We start from the raw sequence: 24143 nt of genomic DNA, 5'->3' as shown, positions 1-24143 counted from the left end.
CATGATCCCAGGGTTGTGGGATCAAGCCCCATGTTGGGTTCCGTGCTGAGCGTGGAGCCTGCTTAAGATACTCTCTCTCTCTCTCTCTCTCTCTCTCTCTCTTTCTTTCTCTCTCTCTCTCTCCCTCTGCCCCTCTCCCCCACTTGTGTGCTCTCTCTCACTCGAAAAAATAAAAAAGAGAAATAGAGCTATCTTCTTTATAAACACATATCTCCAAGATTTATGAATTAAAAGGTCACAGGCAATATACACATAGACACTGAGTATTTAAGAATGGGGTATTTGTGCATCGGTAGAAAGTCTGAAAGAATGCATAGTGAACTGTTAGTAATTATTGACTCTAGGGAGACAGGTTAACTTTCTATTACATGTTCTTCTATGTTGTACTTCTATGTTTGTGAAAAATTTTAAGAATAGCATAATTTAAAACTATTATATAGAAACTTTGAAGGAAGAAAAAAAAATAAAATCAATGCCCATGTCAATGCTGTGACTATTCTGAATAACTCAGTATCTTTAAATAAAATATTTCTGATATTCATCTTGGCCCCAGTGTGTAAGTATCGAGTATTGCAAATACAGAGAGAGTAAACCTGGCTACCTATCTTAAAAGTCTGTTTATGCTGCACAGTTGCATGGGTTCAAATCCCAGCTCTCCCGTATCCTAGCTGTGGGACTCTAGACAAATCATTTAACTTCTCTGGCCCTTAGTCTCTGTCTATAAAATGAGAACAAATAAAATTTTGTAGGGTTGCACGAGAATCAAATGGGTTACATGAAGAGTCCTCAGAACAGTTCCTGGCTTATAGTAAGTGCTCAGGAAATGGAGATTATTACTGCTGAAGGATCGGTAATAGCAAACCCTTCACTGCTCAGTTAGGCCAGTTATTGTGCTCGCTGTAAATATTTTAGAGTTTCTGCAGATAGAATTTATATATAGAAAATACATTTGTCATTGTTTTGTAGGTTTTTTTGTTTTTGTTTTTGAAGTTTGTTTTTGAGAGAGAGAGAGAGAGAGAGAGAGAGAACATGAGTGCACAGGTAGAGAGGGAGAGAGAGAATCCCAGGTAGGCTCTGTGCAAGCCTGACGCCAGGTTCCATCTCATGAACCAGAGATCATGACCCGAGCCCAAATCAAGAGTTGACACTTAACCTATTGAGCCACCCAGGTGCCCCCATTATTTTCTTGTTTGAAATGAATCTTTTAAACTAATTATTTTAAAATTAATGTTCAATTTATTTGTCATATACATTTTAAAATTTAATTTTTTAAAAAGTTTTTTATTTATTTTTGAGAGAGAGAGAGTGACAGAGCATGAGTGGGGGGAGGGCAGAGAGAGAGGGAGACACAGAATCCGAAGCAGGCTTCAGGCTCTGAGCTGTCTGCACAGAGCCCGGTGCAGAGCTCCAACTCACAGACTTGGAGATCGTGACCTAAGCCGAAGTTGGACACTTACCTGATCCACCCAGTCGCCCCTCTTTCTCTCTCTCTCTTTTTAATTTAGTTTTCTTAAGTCTTTATGAATCTCAAATTCTGTTTATAAATCTAATAAATTTTAATAATCACTTTCAAGGGGGAACTTTAACATTTGGTCAACTCAAATTCAATAGACCAAATTTTGTCAAAGAATCAGTCTCATTTGTGATTTAAATTCCTTCAGACATTGTAAACTACAGTATTAAATTTAATATAGATTAATTTCTTCTATTGCCTGAACTGACCAACAAACCAACTACTTATGGTACTAAGGTATAGCAAATTCAGTTTATAAATGTAACATATGCCCCCTTTTCCCCATAGGCTGTGATACATTTATTGCAGTTTATCCATACGTCATGTGTGCTTCCCAAATAAGTTGTAAATCACTGGAAGTGAAGGTAGGGTCAGTTCCATTTTGCTAAGTAGTGACTAACACACAGAGAACTTTGAAGTCCAAAAAGGATTTGAATTGGTGGAAACCAGAAAGGGTATTCCAGACCTGGAGAAATACCAGCAAAAGTAATTGGTAGTAATGGTGGTATAAAGATTTTGCTCATATTTTCCAAGTCTCACCCATTATAAATAAATACACACACACACACACACACACACACACACACACACACACACACCAGGGTATACAAAGTGCATGGGCATTCCGAGCAGCTTGATAACTTTTTTTGTTATTGTTGAGGATTTGAGATCAAAAGATATGAAACTGTACTTTATATGATCAAATAGCTCACAAACAAGTCACTGTGCAGTGGCCATCTTTGGAGTGCTTTTCATTTCTCACATCATATTTCAGGATTTTTCATTCTAGGATATGCTACCAGTGGGTGAATAGACTTATTTTCCTCCCGTACAAGCCATCTCAACTGTCTTACCCCACCACCAGACAAAACAACTCACATTCATTTGTTCCATTCATCAAATATTTATTGAGCGTCTACTATATGCTGACCAGTGTGGTAGAGGCCCTTGGAATACTACAGGGAACAAAACAAAGAACTCTGCCCTTTAGGATCTTACATTCTAGAGGAGCTGACAGGCATAAACATGAAAGCAAATTTTATAGTAGTTTAAGAGGCACTAAATGCTTTGGAAAAAAGAAATGGAACAGCTGGGGAAGGGAGATGGGGCCAAGCTATTAACATCTGGAATTTAAAAATGAAGCAAGGTACACACAAGGTACATACATTCTATACTAAGAATACTTTTATGGGTCTTATTTCTTCTTTGCCCTTTTTGGATCAGGTGTCCATTTCCTGCCTGGCAATTTGTTTAGTAATACCATTTACTAACATGTCTGTCGCTCTACCAGGTACCTTTCACGATTAGCCCATTTAACCTTCATCAAACATCATCATTCTCCTTTATAAAAGAGGAAACTGAGGTGCATATCTTAAGGGACATCAAGAGCGCCAAGCAGAGACAGAGGCTAACTGACTTAAATACAGGTCAAAACAAGATTGACAAACATCCCTCCCCGAACTCCTTAAAGCCATTGGGCCTGAGGTGTGCGCGGCCAAAATGGGTGTGGGCCAGGGAGACAGACGCGACTTATCAACCGGCCAGGGCCCAGGAGCTACACAACCCTCTGGAAGCCGCGGGCGGGTTGGACCTGGAGGCCCCGCACGCCGGGCCAGGGGTGGAGCCTGGACGGAAGGGGGCGGATCTACCATCTTTCAGTGAAAAAAAGCCTCCTGGGGTGGTTTGTCCTATGTTGCGGCCCGTAGCGTCCCTGAGGTGCCGCCCCTTCTCCGGGAGTGGTGGATGTCTGATCACGTGATAAGTCCAGAGGCCGGAACTGGGCAGGTTGTGGGACGCGCAGGGTTTTGATAAAAACAAACGGCGACGGCGCCGCCGCAGGGTCTATGGCCGAGGCGGTAAGGCCCCAGCGCCGGGCCAAGGCCAAGGCCAGCCGGACAAAAATCAAGGTGAGGATCGCCCCCGCTAGCCTTCCAACACCCTGGCGGATGCTCCCTGCCTGTCCCCTTTTTCCTCTCTTGGGCCTCTCTATCCAGGACTAACCATCCCCTGAGCCCTCCGCAGCCACTGCCCGCACCTCCCAATATTTGGTCCCCTTACCCACTGACACTGGCCCTGTTCAGTTATTCCATTTCCACGTTCTCCTGCCGGATTTTGTCAGGAGCCCGTATTTTCCTTTTCCTCCTCTGACCTCTGTGGGCTCTTTTCTGCTTCCTTCTTGACTTTTTCTCACCTAGGTCTGGATTCCTGCCATGTAGCAGCTTTTCAGTTTCCAGCCTCATCTTTTGACTCTGTCTCTTTTCTCCTTTAAACCTAGGAACATTTTCAATCCTCTCATGCACAAAGAGGGAAGGGATCGTTCCTCCACGCGTAGCATGTACTCTCTGGTAGAGCTTTATGGATAGCGACAGATAGAAATAGATTATAGTGATGGACCTCTTCACTTTTGAAATTCAAGGTGATCGTGGTGCTGCTGCTGTTTATTTCTCATTATCCTGGTCATTTATGATGGGGAATGAATGTCCAGAAATGAAACCAGGGCAGGGCTCACACAGTAGAGATAGATTTGAATTTTCTGGGTTTCTTCTGTTGGTGTGTTTTGTATTCGATGCAGCTTGGGTTTTAATTTTACTCCTGTATATTTTCTGAAATGACATTTATTTTACAGTGAACAGATTAAATGCTGGCCCTGGATGGCTGGACCTAGATTATTCTGGCTTACCTAGAACTGAATTTACATTAAGGAAATAATGATGATGGTATTACAATTACTGGGAATTTCCTTTTCTACAAGGGGGTGATGTGCAGAGCAGGCATAACTTAAAAAAGGTATCAAAATCTGATTTTCTGATGGGAACAAAATTTTGACAAGAGACAGGTGTTCACCGGTACGGTATCTAATAATCCATAAATGCTTTATGTGGCTGTCTTTCATTATGATACATTAAAAAAAGGCTGTAATGGAGTTGTGCACATCAGTATACCCAGGCCTGTGAGGAGTTGCTCTTTGGGGCGAAAGCCATCTTGCTATCTAATTTAAGAAGCATATTTAAGAGAAATAATTTTGCATTGTATTGGGCTGGTAAAGAACTAGCTAGACAGAGGAGGAAGAAAAAAGCCCTTGGTCAACCATGCATAAGGTCCCTCAACCTAGAATGTGGTTGTGCATAACATGTAAACATCAGTCATGTAGAGAACAGAATCTTAAATCTTAATCTGTAGGGTTTTTTTTTTTTTTCAACTGAATGATGAAGTGACAAGTGATAAGTTCAAAGTCATGCAGTTTGACAACTCAAGTTAAAGCCAAATATCGCAATCCAGTAGCTTAATAAATTCATATATCTATATGTCTCTGTCTATAGATAGAATGTTATAAGTACTTAAAAACATAAGAGGATGCTCTGTGAAGTTATTTTGTTTGCAAGAGAGTTTCTAAAATAAACTAAAAACCTTAAGCTTTTAATCCATCGTGAAAAACCAACTGCTTATTTTATTGACATATATTAGGCAATTTTCCTATACAAACCCATGTTAATTTATTTGAAGAGACCTTCATTCTAGAGGTATTTGGTCAAACTAGAAATCTGGGCCACATACCTTTTCTCACTCTCCAAGTCTCATCAGTCACTAAGTCTTGCCAGTTGTTGTTCCTAAATATTCTCTTAATTCTGCTCATTTCTCTCCATCCCACCACTACTATCCTCCAAGGAAGAATTCTTGGATTTCTGCTAAAGGGGCCTTTCCAAGTTCATTCTTGCTGCCCATTCTCTAAACTAAAGCCAATTGATAGTTTTAAAAACAAAACCAAAACTGATACCTCTCCTCCTTAAAACCTTTCAAATGTTCCCCATTGCCCAGAGGCTAGAGTCTGGAGTCCTTCCATGGTCTCAGGGCCCTAAATGATCTGGCTTCTATCTTTCTCTGCAGCCTCAGGTTTACCACTGTTATCTCTTTTGGTTCTCAACTCTGTCTGCTTCAGGACCTTTGCACATGCTGTTTCCTCTGCCCTGACACCTCTTCCTGCCCCCCTTACCCTAGCTAGCTACTGCTCAGTCATGAGATCTCTAGTGAAACAGTGCTTCCTTAGAGCTTTCCCTTATCACCCTCACATTACTCCTTCCTGCAGTGGCACACTGCATCCCTGTTGTCACTCGCCTCACTCGTAGTTATTTTGTCAACAACTCTTCTCCCTTCTCAATGAGGGAAGGCCTTGTCTTGTTCCTAGTATCCTTCACAGCTCTCTGTGCACTTGGTCATGTTTGTTGAATAAAGGAATAGATGCTGGTATTGAAGAATATTTCCAAGCTTTGTCACTTAGAAGAATTTAGTAAATTTCCTCTGAGTAGCATGAAAAAAAAAAAAATGGAAAAAGTCCATAACACCAGTAAGGCCCTCATATTTGTCATTGAAAAAAATTATTCTCTTAGAGTAAATAGATTCATTTTTAGTGCTGGCTGTACTTGGGCCATAATTATAAAGTTCTACATTAATGAAATCTTTATTATCTGTAATACAATTTGTAAATATAACTATTTACAGAGCCATAAAGCAGTTCCAAGGCTCAGTTCAGGAAGTGAGTAGTGTCATGTGTTGTTGCCTTTAGACAGTTTGGGTGGCTTGTGGATTTTTTACTCGGCAGCTGACCTGCATTCCTCAATGTTAATCATCTGGTAGATGACCTCATGTTGTTAGGTTGTGGTTATCACCTCATTCCCAAGAGAGCATCTTAATAACTTTTTCATCTTTTAGTACCATTTTCTACTAGAATATCCCCACCTCAGAGGACCCTGACTTTGGTGATCTTGGTAGATTAGAGGTTAAGTACAGTAGGTTTTTAGATTTGGACTTATTCTACAGATGCAGTGTATTATAGTCCTGGAATGTATATGAACATTAGTTAAATTCTGAATGCCAACAACTCATTAACAGTAACAATGTATGGTGATTGCTAAAGATAGACTGAGATGTGGCCCAGAAAGCTGATCACAGAAACAGAAAGACCTTTAAACTGCCATCCCCTATTGCTCTTGCCTGGATGATTTCTACCTCTTAGTCCCTCCTTCCCATGAGTAGTTATAGGAGTGAAGGTAGGGGATCCACTATATATTATTTAGTTCCTTTTGTGCCTCCTAAGATCTATTCATTTGTTGAGCAAACACTCACTGGTCACCTAGAAACTGTTCAGGGTACTTGGGAAATAACAGGAAAATCAAAGAACCTGGCCTTAAGGCAGTTTACATTCTCAAGGGAGAAGACAAACAAACCAATAATCCCCCTAAAAAATAATTAAAATATGTGATATGTTAGGAGGTGATAAGTGTTAGGAAAACAGAAAAAGAACAGGGTACAGAGTTGAGGAGTACTGGTGAGAGATAAAGATGGGTTGCAATTTTCCAAGGTGACATTTAAGTAAAGACAGAAAGAGACGAGGGAGTTAGCCACATGGATTTTGGGGGAGAAGTGTTCCAGGCTAATGCCCTAAAGGAGACCTGTCTGGTTTGCCCCAAGAACTGCAGGGAGGCAGTCTGGATAGGATAGAGTGAGGGAGGGGAGGGTAGTGGAATGAAGTCAGAAAGGTAACACAGGGCCAGGTCATGCAGGGCTGTGTCAGCCATTGTAGCAACTTCTACTCCGAGTGAAATATGTAAGCGCCAGAGGGTTTTGAGCAGAGGAGTGATACCATCTGAGTTATGCTTTAAAGGAGCACTGTGCTTGCAGTGTTGATAATGGATTGTAAAGGAGCAACAGTAGAAGCAGAGAGACCCTCTAATTGACTGTTGCAGTAATCTAGGCGACAGGTGACAGTGGCTTGGACCAGACTTGTATAGCAAAGGTGGTAAGAAGTGTTTGAAGTCTGGGAGTTTCTGCAAATAGAGCCAAGAGGATTTGGTGATGGTTTAGATGTGGTATGTGGGAGAAAACAGTCAAGGATGACTGAGATGGAGGTTCGGGGGCTGATCAAGGGTTCAGTTTTGAATATGCTAATTTAGAAGCGAGTGTCTGCTAGACATCCAAATGGAGACGTAGAGTAGGGTTGGGTATGGGAATCTAGAGCTTGGGAAAGAGCTCCAGGCTCGAGATTAAGATCTGGGAGTCTTTAGCCTAGAGATATTTAAAGCCAGAGACTGAATTAGGTCACTTTGGGAATGAGTGTAGTGTGAAAAGGTGATAAGAAAAGAACCCAGGGCACCCCAACTTTAAGAGTTTGGGGAGAAGAGGAGGACCCACAAAGGAGTGTGAGAAGCTACCAGTGAGGTATTATGTGTCCCCAGTGCTCTTAACCGAGAATGTAGGGCCCAGAAGCTGGGTGAAGGAAGTGTATAAAGGAGGAGGAAGAGGTCAAGCCTGCAAAATTCTGACACGTGAAGTAAGATTGTTAAGAGCAACAGGAAAGAGGTGGCAGCCAAGAGGAGATGTACTCAAAGCAAAATATAGAGAGACCCCATCATTCCCCCCAAGTCTTTGTACTTGTGCAGCATCCCTGTATACGCGCCCCCCCCCCCCCCCCCCCCCCACCAAGGAGAGCTGGTAAAATTGCCCCAAGAGCTCTTGATCTGATACAAACCCACGTGTCCAAGCCCTTTTTATCTGTTCTGTGCCAGACATTGTGCTAAGTGCTGTGGATACAGACATTATTGATAAACAGACCCTGCCTTTAGAATAATCTCATTGAAGTATTCTGTGAAATGTGTAAAATTGAACCTTCATTATTCATGAAGAAGCAGCTCGTTGTTATTTTTATGGAAGGAAAGGAGTCGTAATTATTTTCACTTACTCCAGTTCAGAGAGAAGGAATTGCAAATGAGGAAACTTCCATTTGTTTCCCAGAACTTGAACTCTCATTTTTCTTCTGATTTTACAAAAGTGCTCATTGCTTAAAGAAGTATGTGTGCCTGAGAGTACACACATACACACACACACACACGCACAGACACACAGAAATGTGCAGCAGAAATGAAATACCCTGAATTCCATCTCCTGGAGATAACTGGTAGTGGCAGTTTGTGTGCATTCTTTAGTTTTTTCCCACATGAACACAACATTCCAGAGCATATTTTATTTACTGTGATGTATGGTTAAGTGTGGTTTTCCATATTAACGACTCTTCCATTTCTGTATAAGTGCTTGATTATTTTTCCTTCTGTGGAATTATTTTAAAATTTGTTCTCTATCCATATGTAATTTATGTGGAGATCAAAAATAAGGAAATACGGATTCCTAATCTCCCGGCCAATTTTAGTTGTAAGAAACTTGTCTTTTGTTTAAAATAAAATGGTATGAATTTTTGCACACATAACTTGATACACATGGAGCCCTATTTAGATTTTATTTTGTGATCTGTAATGATTATTATATGTACAGTATGTTCTCCTTTATCTTTATCTCTAGTTAACTCAAGTAGGCAAAGTAATTGGAAGCTGCCTTTTTTATTTTTAAGTGAGATTTTGTATTTTTAGTGTAAGAATAGATTCATATTTTGGTCTAAAAGTTGCGTTTCCTCTGAATTCATTGGATAATCCCTCTGCTTTCTGAGAGGCATATAAAAATAAACTGAGTGTGCCAGAATACATGGTAAATATTCTAGATAATTGAATAATGTCTTTATCTAAAGTTCTTTATTCTAGTACCTAAGACAGAGCTCAGCGCACAGTTGGTACTCAGTAAACCCTTACAGTCCTCCAATCCATCACGAGTGTCTCAAGAAACATTTATTGAACACTGCTGAAAATCAGGGGCAGATCAGATCCAAAAACATAAGATATAGTCCCTGGCCTTGAGATACTTGTGGTTTATGTGGAGGGAGACAGAACATAAAGATAAATAAAGATAAGTAACCGTATGTCTAAACCTGTAACCAGGGCCGGATGACAAGTGTGTGTGTATATATATATATAGCAGGAGTTCAGAGTAAAGCACGTGCGGAAGGGTCATTGTAAGAAGATTTTGTCTCGAGGCACGATCATAACTGAGTCATCAGAAGCACTGAGTGCCAGAGTTAAGAGTCAGTCTTTCATTAAGTGGAGAGCTGTGGCTGCGTCTGTGGTGTTTAGAGTGGTGTCTTAGGAAGGCCACTGGTAATGGCATCTGGGATGAATTGGTGGTGGGGCAAAGGCTGGAGGCTTGGAGACCATTCAGAACCTGTTCCCCTTTTCCGTGCTTTGGAAAAGTGACATAAGCCACAGGGAGCCACCACTGCTCCTGAGGCCTTGGCTTCGGTGATGATTTCAGCAAATTCCCTCTCCCTCCACATTCATACCCTAGAGGTCCTGCCCCGGTCTTGGGATTTGTGAGGGAACGGTATCAGGCCTTTGCCATCAGCCCAAACAGTTGTCCGTCCTTCCCTCCAGGTAGCTTCCTTGGTCTGGATGGTCCATTTGAATCAAAGCACCAGCTTCTCTGTCCTGCCTCCGCTCCCTCCTTAGGCCAACTCCAGGCTAATTCCTCTTTGGACCTAACTTCCCTAACCTGTACAGGTGGAATTTTTTGATTCCACTTTTGAACGCCAGAGAAGCACTGACTTCCACCCCAGGGGAAATAAAAGCCTAAACAAAGTCTTATGTGTTCTTCCCAGAGAGGCTAGGAAGTTTTTAAAAAAATCAGTTGATTCTCTAGCCATATTATCTGTTGCTAGAGCTGCTGGGAGTGGGCAGGCGAATTTGGGAGTAGCAGTTGGAGACTTCATTTTGTTAGTGAAGGGGAAGAATTTGAAATTACAAGGGCAATTCTGGAGTGAGGAGAGAGAGCAGTGAGGTGAGGTTGGAGTGGAGTGAGATGGGACATGGGGAGGTTCAAAATTGCCTGAGGGACAGGCTGGGGAGGAAGCGTCTGGATGCCTGTGTGTTGGAGGAGGTGTGGTTGCTTGCCTTGCCCTTGATCATATGGCTCATCTTGTGGCTGCTTCCAACTCCCTGTCTTCCAGTTGGCATTTAACACCCCTTGAGGTCTCTTCCGGCTTAAGGAAAGAGAAATAAAAATCTTCTGTGTTTTACATTCCAGTCTCTGCTTCCTTACTTCTCATTCATTTGTCGGCTCACTAAATTTTAAAAATCGCTCATCTTTGTTTTTAATAGCTTTATTGAGATGTAATTCACATACTATACAGTTCATCTATTTACAGTGTACGTCAGTGGTTTTCAGTATGATTATAAGGTTGTGCAGCCATCACCACTGTTAGGAACTGTTCTCCATAGTGGCTGCATCACGGTACAGTCCTGCCAGCAGTGTATGAGGGTTCTAATTTCTCTACATCCTTTGCTGTCACTTATTATCTTACTTTATTTTTTTTTTTTTTTATTTTTTTTTTAATTTTTTCCCAACGTTTTTTATTTATTTTTTTTGGGACAGAGAGAGACAGAGCATGAACGGGGGAGGGGCAGAGAGAGAGGGAGACACAGAATCGGAAACAGGCTCCAGGCTCCGAGCCATCAGCCCAGAGCCTGACGCGGGGCTCGAACTCACGGACCGCGAGATCGTGACCTGGCTGAAGTCGGACGCTTAACCGACTGCGCCACCCAGGCGCCCCACTTATTATCTTACTTTAAATAGTTATCCCAGGGGATGTGACGTGGTGTCGAGGGATTTTGATTTGCTTTTCTCTAATGGCTCATGATGTTAGCATCTTTCTGTGTGCCATTTGTATATCTTCTTTGGAGAAGTGTCTGTTCAAATCCTTTGCCCATTTTTAAATTGGATTATTCATCTTACTATTAAGTTACAAGGTTTTTGTTTTTTTTTTTTTTTAAATTCTGGATATAAGTCCCTTATAAGATAATTGATTTGCAACTATTATCTCCCATTCTGTGGGTTATATTTTCATTTTCTTCAGTGTCATTTTCAGCACAAATATTTTTGATTTTTATGAAGTCCAATTTATCTATTTTTCTGTTATTTGTACTTTTGGTGTCATGTGTACCCCAAGGTCATCGAGATTTACTCCTGTGTTTTCTTTTAAGGGTTTTAAAGTTTTAGCTCTTACATTAGGTCTATGATAGTTTTTGAATTAATTTTTGTATATGATGGAAGTTAAGGGCCCAATTTCAGTGTTTGGATATCTTGTTGTTAAGCACCATTCATTGAAGACTACTCATTCCCTGTTATATTGTCTTGGCACCCTTGTTGAAAATCATTTGAGGGGCGCCTGGGTGGCTCAGTCGGTTAGGCGGCCGACTTCGGCTCAGGTCATGATCTCACGGTCCGTGAGTTCGAGCCCTGCGTCGGGCTCTGTGCTGACAGCTCAGAGCCTGGAGCCTGCTTCAGATTCTGTGTCTCCCTCTCTCTGACCCTCCCCCGTTCATGCTCTGTCTCTCTCTGTCTCAAAAATAAATAAACGTTAAAAGAAAAATTAAAAAAAAAATCATTTGAGCGTAAATATAAGGCTTTATTTCTGGATTCTCAGTTCTCTTCCATTGATCTATGCTAGAACCACACTGTCTTTATTACTCTAGTTTTGTAGTAGGTGTTGAAGTGGCAAACTGTGAGATCTCCTTTGTTCTTCTTTTTCAGAATTGTTTTGTCTATTCTGGGTCTCTTGCATTTCCTTATGAGCTTAAGATCCAGTTTGTCATTTTATGCAAAAAAGGCAGCTGAAATTTTTATCGAGATTATGTTGAATTTGTGTATCAATTTGAGGAGTATTGCTGTCCTCCATGAACATGGAATGTATTTTCACATATTAAGTCTTTAATTTCTTTCAGTAATGTTTTGCAATTTTCAGAGTACAACTTTTACAATTCTTTGGTTAAATTTATCTCCCTGTATTTTATTCTTTGTTCATTATAAATGAAATTATTTTCTTGATTTTACGTTTTGATTGTTCAGCTCACAAAAACTTGGCCTTTCCCCTGACCAGTATACCAGCGTTTCACTCACTGTAGTAACCAAAGGCCTCCCTCTCTTGATTTTCTCTTTCTGAACTCCCAGTCTGACAAACCTATTTATTATAGAAGCATACTGAACATCACTGCAGTGTAATTGGACCCACTTTTTCATTTTCTTATAAATACTCGTGCAGCGCTTGTTTGTTATTCGTGATTCTAGGCAGTTGGACAGACTGGTTTGTATGCATTGTGTGGCTCATATCTGAATCTGATATCCACGGTTCATAGTGTAGGTGAATGTAGTTTTGGAGGGGACACATTGCTTCTTTAATCACCACTTGTAAATGTTTGGTAGCCATATTCATTACCAGCAAGATGACCTCAAATTCCATTTCAAAAACATTTATCTTTTCTTCCTAATATTAGGTACATGTAAACATCTTACATTTTTGGTTATTTACTCACCAACTTTTTTTTTTTTTTTTGCTGAACATTTGCTGGATGGCACAATCCAGAATCACTGATAACTTGTGTAACTGTCAGGTTTGTCTTCCTTACAGTTTCACGGTGAAAGGGGAGTATTTGATTCAGTCATTTTTCCAGTTTGTTTGAGTGTAACAGTTTTATTTAAGTAATTTTCCTGTAATTTTTTCTTCTTTATCATCATGTTTTCCAATGTGTCTAGTTTGTTAGTGCCTGAAAATTTTTTAAAACCATAATTCATTTTATTGCATTTTTTAATGGTTCATTTTCTGTTTTTTTTTTTGTTGTTGTTGTTTGTTTCGTTTTGTTTTTTGGAGTTAATTTTGGACTTCACAGAAAGTTGTAAATATAATACAGAGAGTTCCATATACCCTTCATGCAGCTTTATGTTATCATCTCACATAATCATAAATTCTATGGTCCAGAATGTTTATCAGAACCAAGGAATTAATTTTGGTACAATACTATTAACTAAAATATAGAATTTATTTGGATTTCAGCAGTTTTCCTACTAATGTTCTTTTTCTGTTCCAGGGTCCAATCCAGGATCCTACATGGCATTTAGTTGTCCTGTCTCTGTTGTTTCCTCCCATCTCTTGATAGTTCCTCAGTCTTTTCTTTGATGACCGTAACAATTCTGTTGTTTTGTAGACTGTTCCTTAATTTGAGTTTTTATCTGGTGTTTTTTATGATCATATTGAGGTTATACGTTATTGGAAAGGCTACTGAAGAAGTGATAGGCCTTCTCAGAACATCACATGGGGATGTGCTACTGGTGATGTTATCCTTGATCACGGGTTAAGGTATTAACCTGCCAGAATTCTCCGCTGAACCTTACTATTTCCCCCTATGTAATTACTAAATATTTAGGACATATTGTGATGCTCTGCAGCTGTCTTGTTTCTGCTTACATTTTCACTCACTCTAGCATCCATTAGTAGATCTTGCCTGCGACAGTTATTACCATAGTGTTGTAATGTGAATTTTCTGTTTTTCTCATTTCACCTACATTTATTGATTGAAATTCTTTAAGAAGGAAGTCATTTTTTGTCCATTTACGTTTATTTTATCCCATGGGTTATAATCTAATCCTGTAGTTACTTATTTTATTGCTCAAGGTATTTGACTTTTTCCGTGCTCAAGGTATGGGTTTTCTGTGACTATGTGAAGATGAAGGTAAATCTATTGAGGCCTCAGCTACTTGGAAACTGTTCTGTTTCACTTGACCTCTAGCAGAATGGAGAACAACCTAATTAAAACTTTCCTCCTCTGTCCTCGAATCATAATTTGCTGCTTATTTTGATGTCTTTCTCTTTTGGGATTATACCAGTGAGTCTCCCAAGTTTACTGTAGGCAAAATTGATTAATAGGAAACATGAAACACATCGCTCATGAAGTTTATTTAGGTTCCATTTTCTACATTATAAAATTTAGATTTTATATACAATTTAAGAATTTCTTATGTTTAAATCATCAATTGTTGCTATATTACAAATTAATTCACATTATAAATCTTGTTTTTAGGAAAAGAAAAAATCTGAACCCCTTCAGAGGGAAGAATCTGATGAAGTCTCCCTTCCAAAAACCTCCAGAGAGCTGGAAATTTCTGCTCCAGCTTGTGAATTCAAAGGAGACTGTCTGAAGGTGTTAACTGATTCTCAGCTCCAGAATGCTGCCAGTGGACACAATGAGAGTGAAATGTTTGATGTACCACTCACCTCCTTAACTATAAGCAATGAAGGGTCCCTGACATGGAACACAGAGACCTCAAAGGAAGGGGAGGAGGTCAGAGCCTGTGCTGGGGACGATGCCGTGAAGCCCAAGGTCGACCCTGGAGACAGTGCCGGAATCAAAGTAGAAACCCCCAAGAACTTTACAGAAGCAGAGGGAAATACATTGATACAATGTGGACCTTCTGAAAGCCCCTTGCAACCTGATTTTTTTCATACTCAGCAAGAAATGGAAAATTTACAGGTCAGAGAAACTCTGAAAAAGAAAGAAGACAAACAAGCCTTGGGTCTTTCTCCAGAGGTGCTACAAAATGTTGGCTTGCAGAGTTCTTGTGAAGCCAAAGACATTTTTCAGCCACCTAGAGTGAAAAGACTGTATCCCCAGCTGCCAGCTGAAATTGCTGGAGAAGTACCAGCTTTGGTGGCAGTGAAACCCTCGTTCCGCAGCGAGCGACTGTACCCCGAGCTCCCATCCCAACCAGAACTGGTACCATTTACTAAAGAACAGCTAAAAATCTTTGAGCCTGGTTCGTGGCTGGAAAATGTTGAGTCGTATTTAGAAGAGTTTGACAGCATGGCTCATCAGGACAGGCACGAATTTTATGAGTTGCTATTGAACTACTCCCGATGTAGGAAGCAGCTGCTGCTGGCTGAAGCTGAGCTCCTTGCTCTGACGTCTGATTGCCAAAATGCGAAAAGTCGACTATGGCACTTTAAGGAGGAACAGTTGTCTGTGCAGGTATTTTGACTATTTCAGGAGCCTGGGGGATTTGCAGTGGAGGTGCTCTTCTCGTGAGGCCATCCAGGTCTGGAGTATGCTTATACTAACGCTTGACCCTGACCTAGCCCAGAGTAGTACAGTGGAGGAGTCACAAAGTCAGATGCCTGCAGGGGCCAGGCAGGTGACCTAGAGAAGTGAAGTGGGCTGAGCGGGATGGTGGTCACTGGGCTCATGCCCAGTGGTCTGGGCTCATGCCTGGCCCAGCAGGGGCAGCTGCTCTTAATTCCTTGCGATTGTTGCTTTGAGGCTGTGTGGTCCCGCATTGCCACGTCTTTTCAATTCCTAAGAAGAGCTGGAAATCCGGATTTTTATGAGCGGGATCCTGAAATGTAAATGTTGGCAACAAAATACAGAGTAGAGGACAAGCAAGTCATGTCTCCAGGTCAGATCCAGCCTGTGGACCATTTACTTTGTAGCCTTGGGCATAATGCCAGGAATATCCAATAGGTGGAGAGTGTCAAGGAGAGCATGATCCATGGAATAAGCTTGAGACGTGATGAGGAAACAGGGAAGGCAATCAGATATGGCTGTATGCAGGCCAAGGTGACCATTAGGAAAGCCATTCCATAGTGGCCTGGGAAGGATGGCAAGGAAGAGAAAGCCACTCTTGGCAAGTTTGGCAGTGAAGGGAAGCCAGAGATGCCAAGGAGAAATAATGTGCTTTTCCCCCGTCCTTAATCCTTATTTATTGGGAGACTCGTGTATCTCTCTTTGTAGATAGAAAGGAGTCTGTGGAGAGGGGAACATTTGAAAATACTAAAAAGGAGGATAGAATCAAGAACACAGCTGAAGGTGTTAGTATTGGAAAGGAGAGGAATTTCTTTTGAGCAGAGGGTAGATACAGAGATATTTTGAAGTCCCTTAAAGTTGTGGAGATCTCACATTATCTTCAGTGTTTGCAAAGTAGAAGGTAAGATTATCAATCATGAGAGTCTTAGGGGCAAGTTTTATTATTTTTTTCTGAGGGTTTGTTTTTCCTTCTTGGACCTTGTGATGCTTTACAATTGGCATTATACTTCTCGGCACCTGATTATATATTTGATTTATTCTTCTCTATGTGGCGGTACTGTCCCCTCACCATGATTTATAAGCTCTTTGAAGGTGGTACTGAGCCAATGCATCATATGCCTGCAGCCTGATTATTTCAAGTGCAAAGAGTTAACTGGTTTCCTATTTTCCCCTTTTGTCCACCGCTAGGGTATCTGTGCAGATCAAGTGAAAGTTTCTGGCTATCATCGCTATCAAAGAGTAGAGATGAATGAAAATGCACTGGGGGAGCTAAAGAAGCTATTTGATGCCAAATCTGAGCACCTCCACCAGACCCTCGCTCTGCATTCGTATACCTCTGTGCTCTCAAAGTTGCAAGTGGAGTCTTACATTTATGCCTTACTCAATAGTTCAGCTGTTCTGAGATCTTTAGCAGTTCAAGGCCGAGGTAGGTGAATAATCAAAGTCTCACTCTTTCTTGTGATCTGCAAGGAAAAAAAGAATTGAGGGGTTGGTTGAATTGTGCCCTAATTGGTATTAGAAGGGAACATTTGTGCTGTTTTACCTTGTCTTTCCCAAAGCAGGATGGAGGTCTGCCTTAGTAACATTTCTTGGGAGCTATGCCAGGTCTCCCTTCCCTGGGGCTGTTAGTCTGTGCTTCTCTGGGAAGCCAGAGAGCTTGCTTTTTATCATCAATGCCCCTTACTGTCCTATTTATGTGCTTCTTAACCAAGTCAAATTCAAATGCAGTTTTTGATTGTAAAACTGATACTCAGCATACTTTTTCATCCTCTGTCTGTTGTACTTTATTTTTGCTTGTCTGGTTTGTTGGGCTGTTTTATATAACTTTCTTCAGAGGATGTATAATGTTCTGCATTTTTCATCATATTTGGGTTTTACAAGACTAGCTTTGATTGTGTCATGTATTAAGTATGAATTAGCTAATTGAATTATGCAATTTTTATTTCTAGGGGAGATATTAGGAATATTTAAAGTAAAAAAAATCCTTCCCCCTCATTGATTTCATAACTAATCTAAGAGCTGGGGTTAGACCAGAGGTCTGCTGCTTTTTAAATAAAAAATAGATTTTGATGAAGTTGGTTTTCCCTTTGTAATACTTCACAACATTAAATACAGTTTTGGATTACATATTTAGTAGAGAGAATTAAAAAAATTTTTTTTAACATTTATTTATTTTTGAGAGACAGAGAGAGACAGAGCATGAGCAGGGGAGGGGCAGAGAGAAAAGGAGACACAGAATCCGAAGCAGTCTCCAGGCTCTGAGCAAGCTGTCAGCACAGAGCCTGATGTGGGGCTGGAACCCATGAACCATGAGATTATGACCTGAGCTGAAGTTAGATACTCAACCAACTGAGCCACACAGGCACCCTGAAATTCAGATTTTCAAAGAAGTTTCATTTATTTAAGTGATCTTTGCACCTAGCGTGGGGCTCAAACTCACAAACCCAGAATCATGAGTCGCATACTCTTCTGACTGAGCTAGCCAAGTGCCCCAAAATTCAGATATATATATGTATATATATATTTTTTAATTTTTTTAAAGTTTATTTATTATTTATTTTGAAAGAGACAAAGCACAGGCAGGGGAGGGGCAGAGAAGGAGGGGGACAGATATCTGAAACGGGTTCTGTGCTGACAGCAGGGCCCGACGTGGGGCTTGAAGTCACAAACGTGAAATTGTGACCTGAGCCGAAGTCAGACACTTAACCACCTGAGCCACCCACGTGCCCCAAATTGAGATATTTCTGATGCAGTTTTTTCTCCTTTGGATTTTTATCTGAACTAAATATTTTGAGACGTTATTTATTTATTTATTTATTTATTTATTGAGACACTAAAAATTCTCCCCAAAACACCACTTATATGGGGCTCATTTAATCTTACTCTTTTTAATTTATAGCTGGCAAACAGACTGAAAGCTTTCCCTCTGATCTGTGTCAACTAAAGGAGTGCATTAGTGTCTTATTCATGTTCACCAGGAGGGTTAATGAAGATACTCAGTTCCATGACGATATTCTTCTCTGGCTGCAGAGATTGGTAAGGAAACAGATAATTGAAGAATTATCTCTTATTGTAGTTCTTTTTTTCAACAGCTTCTTCAGCTAATTCATTTAATACGTTAATTAGTGACATTTTCTTTGTTCATGACACATGGAAATAAGTTATACTTACCTAGTGTGTTATTAAGCACGAAGTGTTTTTCTTTCTAATATAGTTTAAGCTAAATAATCTTGGGCCTTCATCCTTGGGAAGAAATGGAAATGTGGGAAGCATGGTAAAGCAAAGATTAGATACGTATTTAATATAGGCCGCTGCTCTGAAAACTTCCATGTCATTTAGTTTTATCATCTTATGTTTGATGTTGCATTAAAAGATTAAGAGAAAAAAGACAGGTGTCAGGATTTGGGAAACTTAAGAAAGATGTTAAGTGTAGTAGCGAAGGAAGCTTCTTTGTCTAGTGGTTTTCAGTGGGGCTGCCTTGGGTGTTTTTTTAATTTTCATGCTAGAGTTCTTACATATGTGGTAAGATCCCAAGCATACTTGGATTTGAGAATCTGTTACAAACTGAGACTACATTAAACTACTTGGCTTGTATCTATTCACATGTGGCCAGGAACATCGGGAATTTGTCTTTTGCCAGATAATTAAAATTGGGTTGCAGGAAAATACTTACGATATTTTGATTGTAGTACTCATGGGTTCATAGGCCTCTGTGTGTCTCTGTGGTAGAAAGTCACCTGTTCATAGTGTATCTTTGGGTATGTACTACATGTATGCTATATGGGTATATATGAGTGTAGTCTCTGGTTATTCTTCTGAAAGATTCACGTATTTCAACATTGGCTAAGTGACTTACTAGACCCTTAGGTACATTTTTCTTCTTAAATAGTGAAACTCTATGTTCTTTCCTGTTCAGGTATCAGTGTTACAAAGAGTTGGCTGTCCTGGAGATCACTTCTTCCTTTTAAACCATATTCTTCGATGCCCGGCAGGTGTTAGTAAATGGGCTGTTCCTTTCATCCAGGTATGATGAATGGTTGTCTAATTTTGAGTGGGATGAGAGAGATTTTGTTAAACATTTTTTCCTGAAGAAATTGCTTTTTTTCCCTTAAAAAAGCTATTTAAAAATATTAATATTTAAAATAAAAATTTTAAAATACATCTATATATATATTCGTATATTCATAGGAGTTTTTATGCTGAAACTTCTTGAGCCACCCTAATTGATGAAATTAAGACAGAATTATAAGAGTTCCCTTGTAGTCTGGCTTGGTAGGTTTAGTAGTATTTAATTTTGTAACATTTCTGTGCAGGAAGGCTCACTAGGACTTTTTTGGTAATACTCAACACAGCTTTGTAAATTAATCCATCTCAGTTGGTACAGACGAGGCAGACACCTTGAGCATCTCAGTTCTTTAATACTAGCAGAGATCCGCATCTGTGTGATGATCAACTCTCAAATAATCACCTTCAGTGTTGATTACGTGGTTCATGGTTTCCCCTCTCTGTTGCTTGCCTTTGGGTTGTTCTGTTACTCACAGCAACCACTCAGATGGGTAGAAGCCAAGTGCATGCCAAATTCAACTTCTCCACATTACATTTCCTTCAGTATTTCTGGTGGTGAGAAGTTTGAATCGTTTTGGGTAGAAGGAAGATTTTTTGTTTTGTTCTCTCTTTGGATTAAAACAGCAGCATTGTCCTGCATCTTGTCTGGTTACAGTGGTCGAAGGACAGTGCTTAGCGAGCGCTGCTCTTGGAGGACAGCTGACTTCAGTACTGCCAGGTAGCCCGCCAGCTGCGCTCTGCTCTTGTGGATTCGGCGCGAGTCCATCTTTGTTTTCATAACCGCTCCCTTTGTCAGGATGCTGGTGAACTAAGAACGTGGAAACTCGGGTTGTTGGTTTTCTACAGTATGCTTTTTCCTTTTCTGATTTCAGATCAAAGTGTTGAATAACCCGTCAGGGGTCTTTCATTTTATGCAGTCCCTTGCTCTGCTAATGTCGCCTGTCAAGTAAGTGTGGAAGAGCTTTATGAAGTAGAAATTGAAATGCTTCTTTCTACCAAAGGATTGGCTTCCTAAACTGCTCAGATCCAAAGAACTGCTAAGGGAAGAGTCAGCATTCCAGAATTTAATGTTGTGGATTTTCTTTGGGTTGGATACCCTTTGTCCCCAGGTGACCTTTTTAACTGCTTATGTATAAACAATTAAGCTTTTCTGGGTGCCCCTTTTTAGTGGGTTTGCCTCTCCTATCATATATGTCATTGTGAAAGGTGCCGTGGGGAGATCGGAAAAATCATCTTTTCCTTAAAAGAAGACATTTAGAGTCAGAGAGGGAAAAGCACAAATTGCCAAGCTGCGATTGGCACACTAGCACTGAAGAGGCTGAAGAGAGGAGGGTGGAGCCATGGAAGAAGGTTCTAGGTGCATGAGCTGGATTGCAAGAATGGGGCAGATCTCAGCAGGAGTGAAGGAGCAGGCAGTGCTCTGGCAGTGGGGAGAACAGGCAGTGGCCCCAAGCACAGGTACAGATGGCTGTGCAGAGGACAGGTAGGAGATCAGTGTGGCTGGAGTGAAGGACTGTGTGGGGGATGGTCAGACAGATGAATAACCACGGTGACTTGGATTATAGAAAGGTTTGACATTAAGACAGAGGAATCTAGAATTGATATGGTCTGGGCCTGGCAGCAGTTGAGGACTTTAGAACAAAGGTAAAAGTCGTATCAAGGAAGGTTAGGATTGACTGAAGGCAGAAGAAGATGTGCTTCTGCTTAACTGAATTACAGGTGCAGACTTTTGGCTCTCTTGGCTCTGGATCCTAACTCACCATCCGGAGGACACTTAACTGGGGAAAAAGGCACAGTCTGTCTCGGTGACCTTGAACAATGTTACTACCACTTGCTCTCGGTCCTAGAAAGCCTGTCTGCCTCAGAGCCTGAGGTGGGATCATGGTGGTGGGAAAAAGAAGGAGGGGTACCTAAGGTCATCTTCCCAGAAAGGGATTAAGTAGCTGGCTGAATAAGGAAATGGTGGGAAAGGGGTGGTTCTGACATAACCCTGTAGATGTCTGAGCCTGACTGACTGTGAGGGCACTGGTGCTGATAGACCCAAAAGACAAAGGAGAGCCGTTTCATAAGGAGAAATGTCTGAGGTCATTGGGGGCCTACAAGTGACAGATACCAGTGGACATTTGGGGCTTTAGGACTGGAGCTCCTCAGGTTGGAAGGGCAGCAGTGGACCTATAGAGCTGGAAGTCATAGGAGAAAGTTTCTGTAACAGGAGGGAATGGATGAATTTTTCAGGGTCAGGTCAGAGGGGAAGGAACAGGGGGCTGAGAACCGTGTTGTGGTCCAAGAGGAAAAACTTCTCTAGTTATACCTGCTCCTCAGATCTAGCCAACACCTTGTGAAGTCTGGCTGGCAGGAATTCTCTCCAGTTCTGTCTGCCTGGGTACAGGGGGGCTTCTGCAACATGTGGTAGATATGATTTTGACTTAATGTTTTTGCATTAGATGTACTCTTTTGCCCTATACAAGCTTCTGAGTTACCTGCAGATTGTCCTTTTTTTATTCAGTAAAGCATGGTTCCTAAAATCGTGTACCTGGCAACACTTGGCAGGCCTGGCTCGAGTTAAGGTACCGCCACGGTCCGTACGTGTCAAGGTCCTAGGGAGTGTGGGGGCTGTGCCGGCATAACCGCACTCCTGCAGTGACTCGTCATGACTAATTCAGAGTGGTGGAGGTCTCCACCCCCAATTAGTAAGCTTTTAGCTTCCCTGAGTTTTAGCCAGTTCTTATTTCTTGTTTACTACTTTAAGCCATTTGAAGACTGGATGGATGGCTGACTCTTCTCTAGGGTGAGTAGATGATCCAGAGTGTGTGCATGTGGGCTTTCTGCGTTTATGTGATGGATGATTTCCCTTGTCCTTTAGAAATCGAGCAGAGTTCCTGTGCCACATGAAGCCCAGTGAGCCAAAGCCATCCTCCTCGGGGCCTGCATCTGGGACCTGGACACTAGTAGATGAGGGAGGAGAAGAGGTAATTTGTCATGTCTGCATTATTTTGGTTAATCATTTTTAAGCTTCTCTTATGTGCCATGCATTGTTTCAAGCACTTTTCACATAGCATCGCATTGACTTCTCCCAGTAGCCACAGGAGGCAGGTACTGATGGGATCCCCACTTTACAGATGAGAAAACTGAGGTGCAGGGGGTGAAGGATTTTTCCCAGATCATGAGGTCATTAAATGGTGGCGCCTCTAGAGCCTGTGTTCTGAACCAGTGTGCTATGTTGACGCCTGTGTGTAAAATATCTTCCTCTTCAGCTGGGAGAATTTGGAACCTGGGAATATTTTCATACTCTATAAAATTTGCATTAGGATTTTCTTTTATGTAGTGACAAGTTTCTGGACTGGGAGCCGGGGCTTACCGAGGTTCTTCCTTTAACTGTTACAAATACTTCTCATCCAGATCTTCTCATTTGAAAAGTAGAAGATAGTTCTTTATTCGTGATGAGGATTGAGTGATCAAAATCTAGTTTCTCAAGATAATACTTGTTGATTTTTCTTTTTGCTATATACAGGGTTAGTGTATTTGTAAGGGGTTCTCCCTCCAGCTAGTTATCAGCCCTGGTGCTTTTTTATGGTCCACATCCTGATTTGATGTGCTGTCCAGGATGGCCAGGGACCAGATGTACTGAGACTCCTTCTTTTTAAAAGGAGTTGACAGATCACAACAGACAGTTCTCAGAATGACAGCCATGGCAGGTGTGGGGATCATGTCTGTATTTACCCAAGTGCTCATTCAGGAATGGGAAGCCCCTTCACGCTCTTCTTACTCTTTACACATCTTTGCTAGAGACTGAACAGTCACCTTGAAGAGAGTCTCTCAGGAGCTGGTGCAAATCGGTCTTTTAAAGACTGTGGTGGAACCGTTTTTTTTCCCCCAAGAGTGTTCTCCCCTGAGAGAGAAGTCTTTTCTGTGGTAGGTTTCCTGCATTTACTCCCAGAAACAGATAATGATTGAGGACCCTGCAGTGGTGCCTGGCTGCTGGTTAGCACTCACTGATTGTTGAGTGAATTCCAGAACTGGGGGAGTAGATGAGAGGGTTGAGAGTGCTGTTGGCTCTATAAAGGCTGTGGGGAGGAAGGCACGCCAGATCCGCCACATCAGTGGTTGGTTGACGCTGGCTGCCTATTGCAGCTGCCTTGGCAACTTGAAACTCTTGCCCAGGCCCCTGGCCAGACATCCAAGTGCTTAAGGGCCTCCTTGGTGATTCTAAAATACAGCCAGAGCTGAGAGCTACTGCTAGTAGAGCTGAGGCTTGCTTGTTAGCCATTTAGGACCTAAAATGGAGGGGGAAATGAGTGGCTTGGGAAATTACGAATGAATTACATTAGTCCCTTGCTGAAGTTGAGTGAGAATCCTCAGGATCGCTGCATTTTTCACAGCGTTCCCTTTTGAGTGTAGCATATCTTAGGACACAGATCAGCTTGATTTCTAAGTGACTTTCGTGCCGTGTGTCAAACAAGAACCTCAAAGGCTTTGTCTGTGGAATTGCTACATATGACCTGTTACTCTCTCCTGCTCTGGCAGCACTGCCTGACAACGGAGCCTCAGTTATCTATGGCAGATACAGAAATTGCTTCGCTGTAAGGCAGTTAAGTACTACAGTAGGCCTTGATTTGGGGGCAGGAGACCTGTAGCTAAAATAACTGGGACTCAGTATGTGGCTCTTTAATTGATGTTGTCAAAGCAGTGAGCTTTATAGTAAGATTCTCTACTCTAGAAGAACTTTTTTGGTTTAAATCTTCTTTGGGACGGAGATTTTGTGAGAGCAGTTTCGGCCACTGAAGGAC

At 41.3% G+C, this 24143-nt stretch overlaps 1 protein-coding gene across 2 annotated transcripts in view; it reads left to right on the top strand.

Moving 5' to 3' along the window:
• The first annotated feature begins 1660 nt into the window (after positions 1–1660).
• Positions 1661–24143, top strand: part of EPG5 (ectopic P-granules 5 autophagy tethering factor) — a 109996-nt gene continuing 87513 nt past the window's right edge. The window contains exons 1-7 of one of the 2 annotated variants that reach the window (XM_078435283.2): positions 1661–3420; positions 14296–15240; positions 16480–16717; positions 18191–18327; positions 19208–19315; positions 20229–20302; positions 22220–22325. In XM_078435283.2, the coding sequence (XP_078291409.1) occupies positions 3358–3420; positions 14296–15240; positions 16480–16717; positions 18191–18327; positions 19208–19315; positions 20229–20302; positions 22220–22325 (1671 nt within the window). In that variant the 5' untranslated portion in view covers positions 1661–3357. The remainder of the gene's footprint in view (positions 3421–14295; positions 15241–16479; positions 16718–18190; positions 18328–19207; positions 19316–20228; positions 20303–22219; positions 22326–24143) is intronic. The other variant, XM_060613740.3, reaches the window with a different exon arrangement.

Source organism: Panthera onca, chromosome D3 (assembly GCF_046562875.1).
Source record: "Panthera onca isolate mPanOnc1 chromosome D3, mPanOnc1 haplotype 2, whole genome shotgun sequence".
Lineage (NCBI taxonomy): Eukaryota > Metazoa > Chordata > Mammalia > Carnivora > Felidae > Panthera > Panthera onca.
Note: the sequence above shows the minus strand (reverse complement) of the source record. Positions and strands in the feature narration are given on the sequence as shown.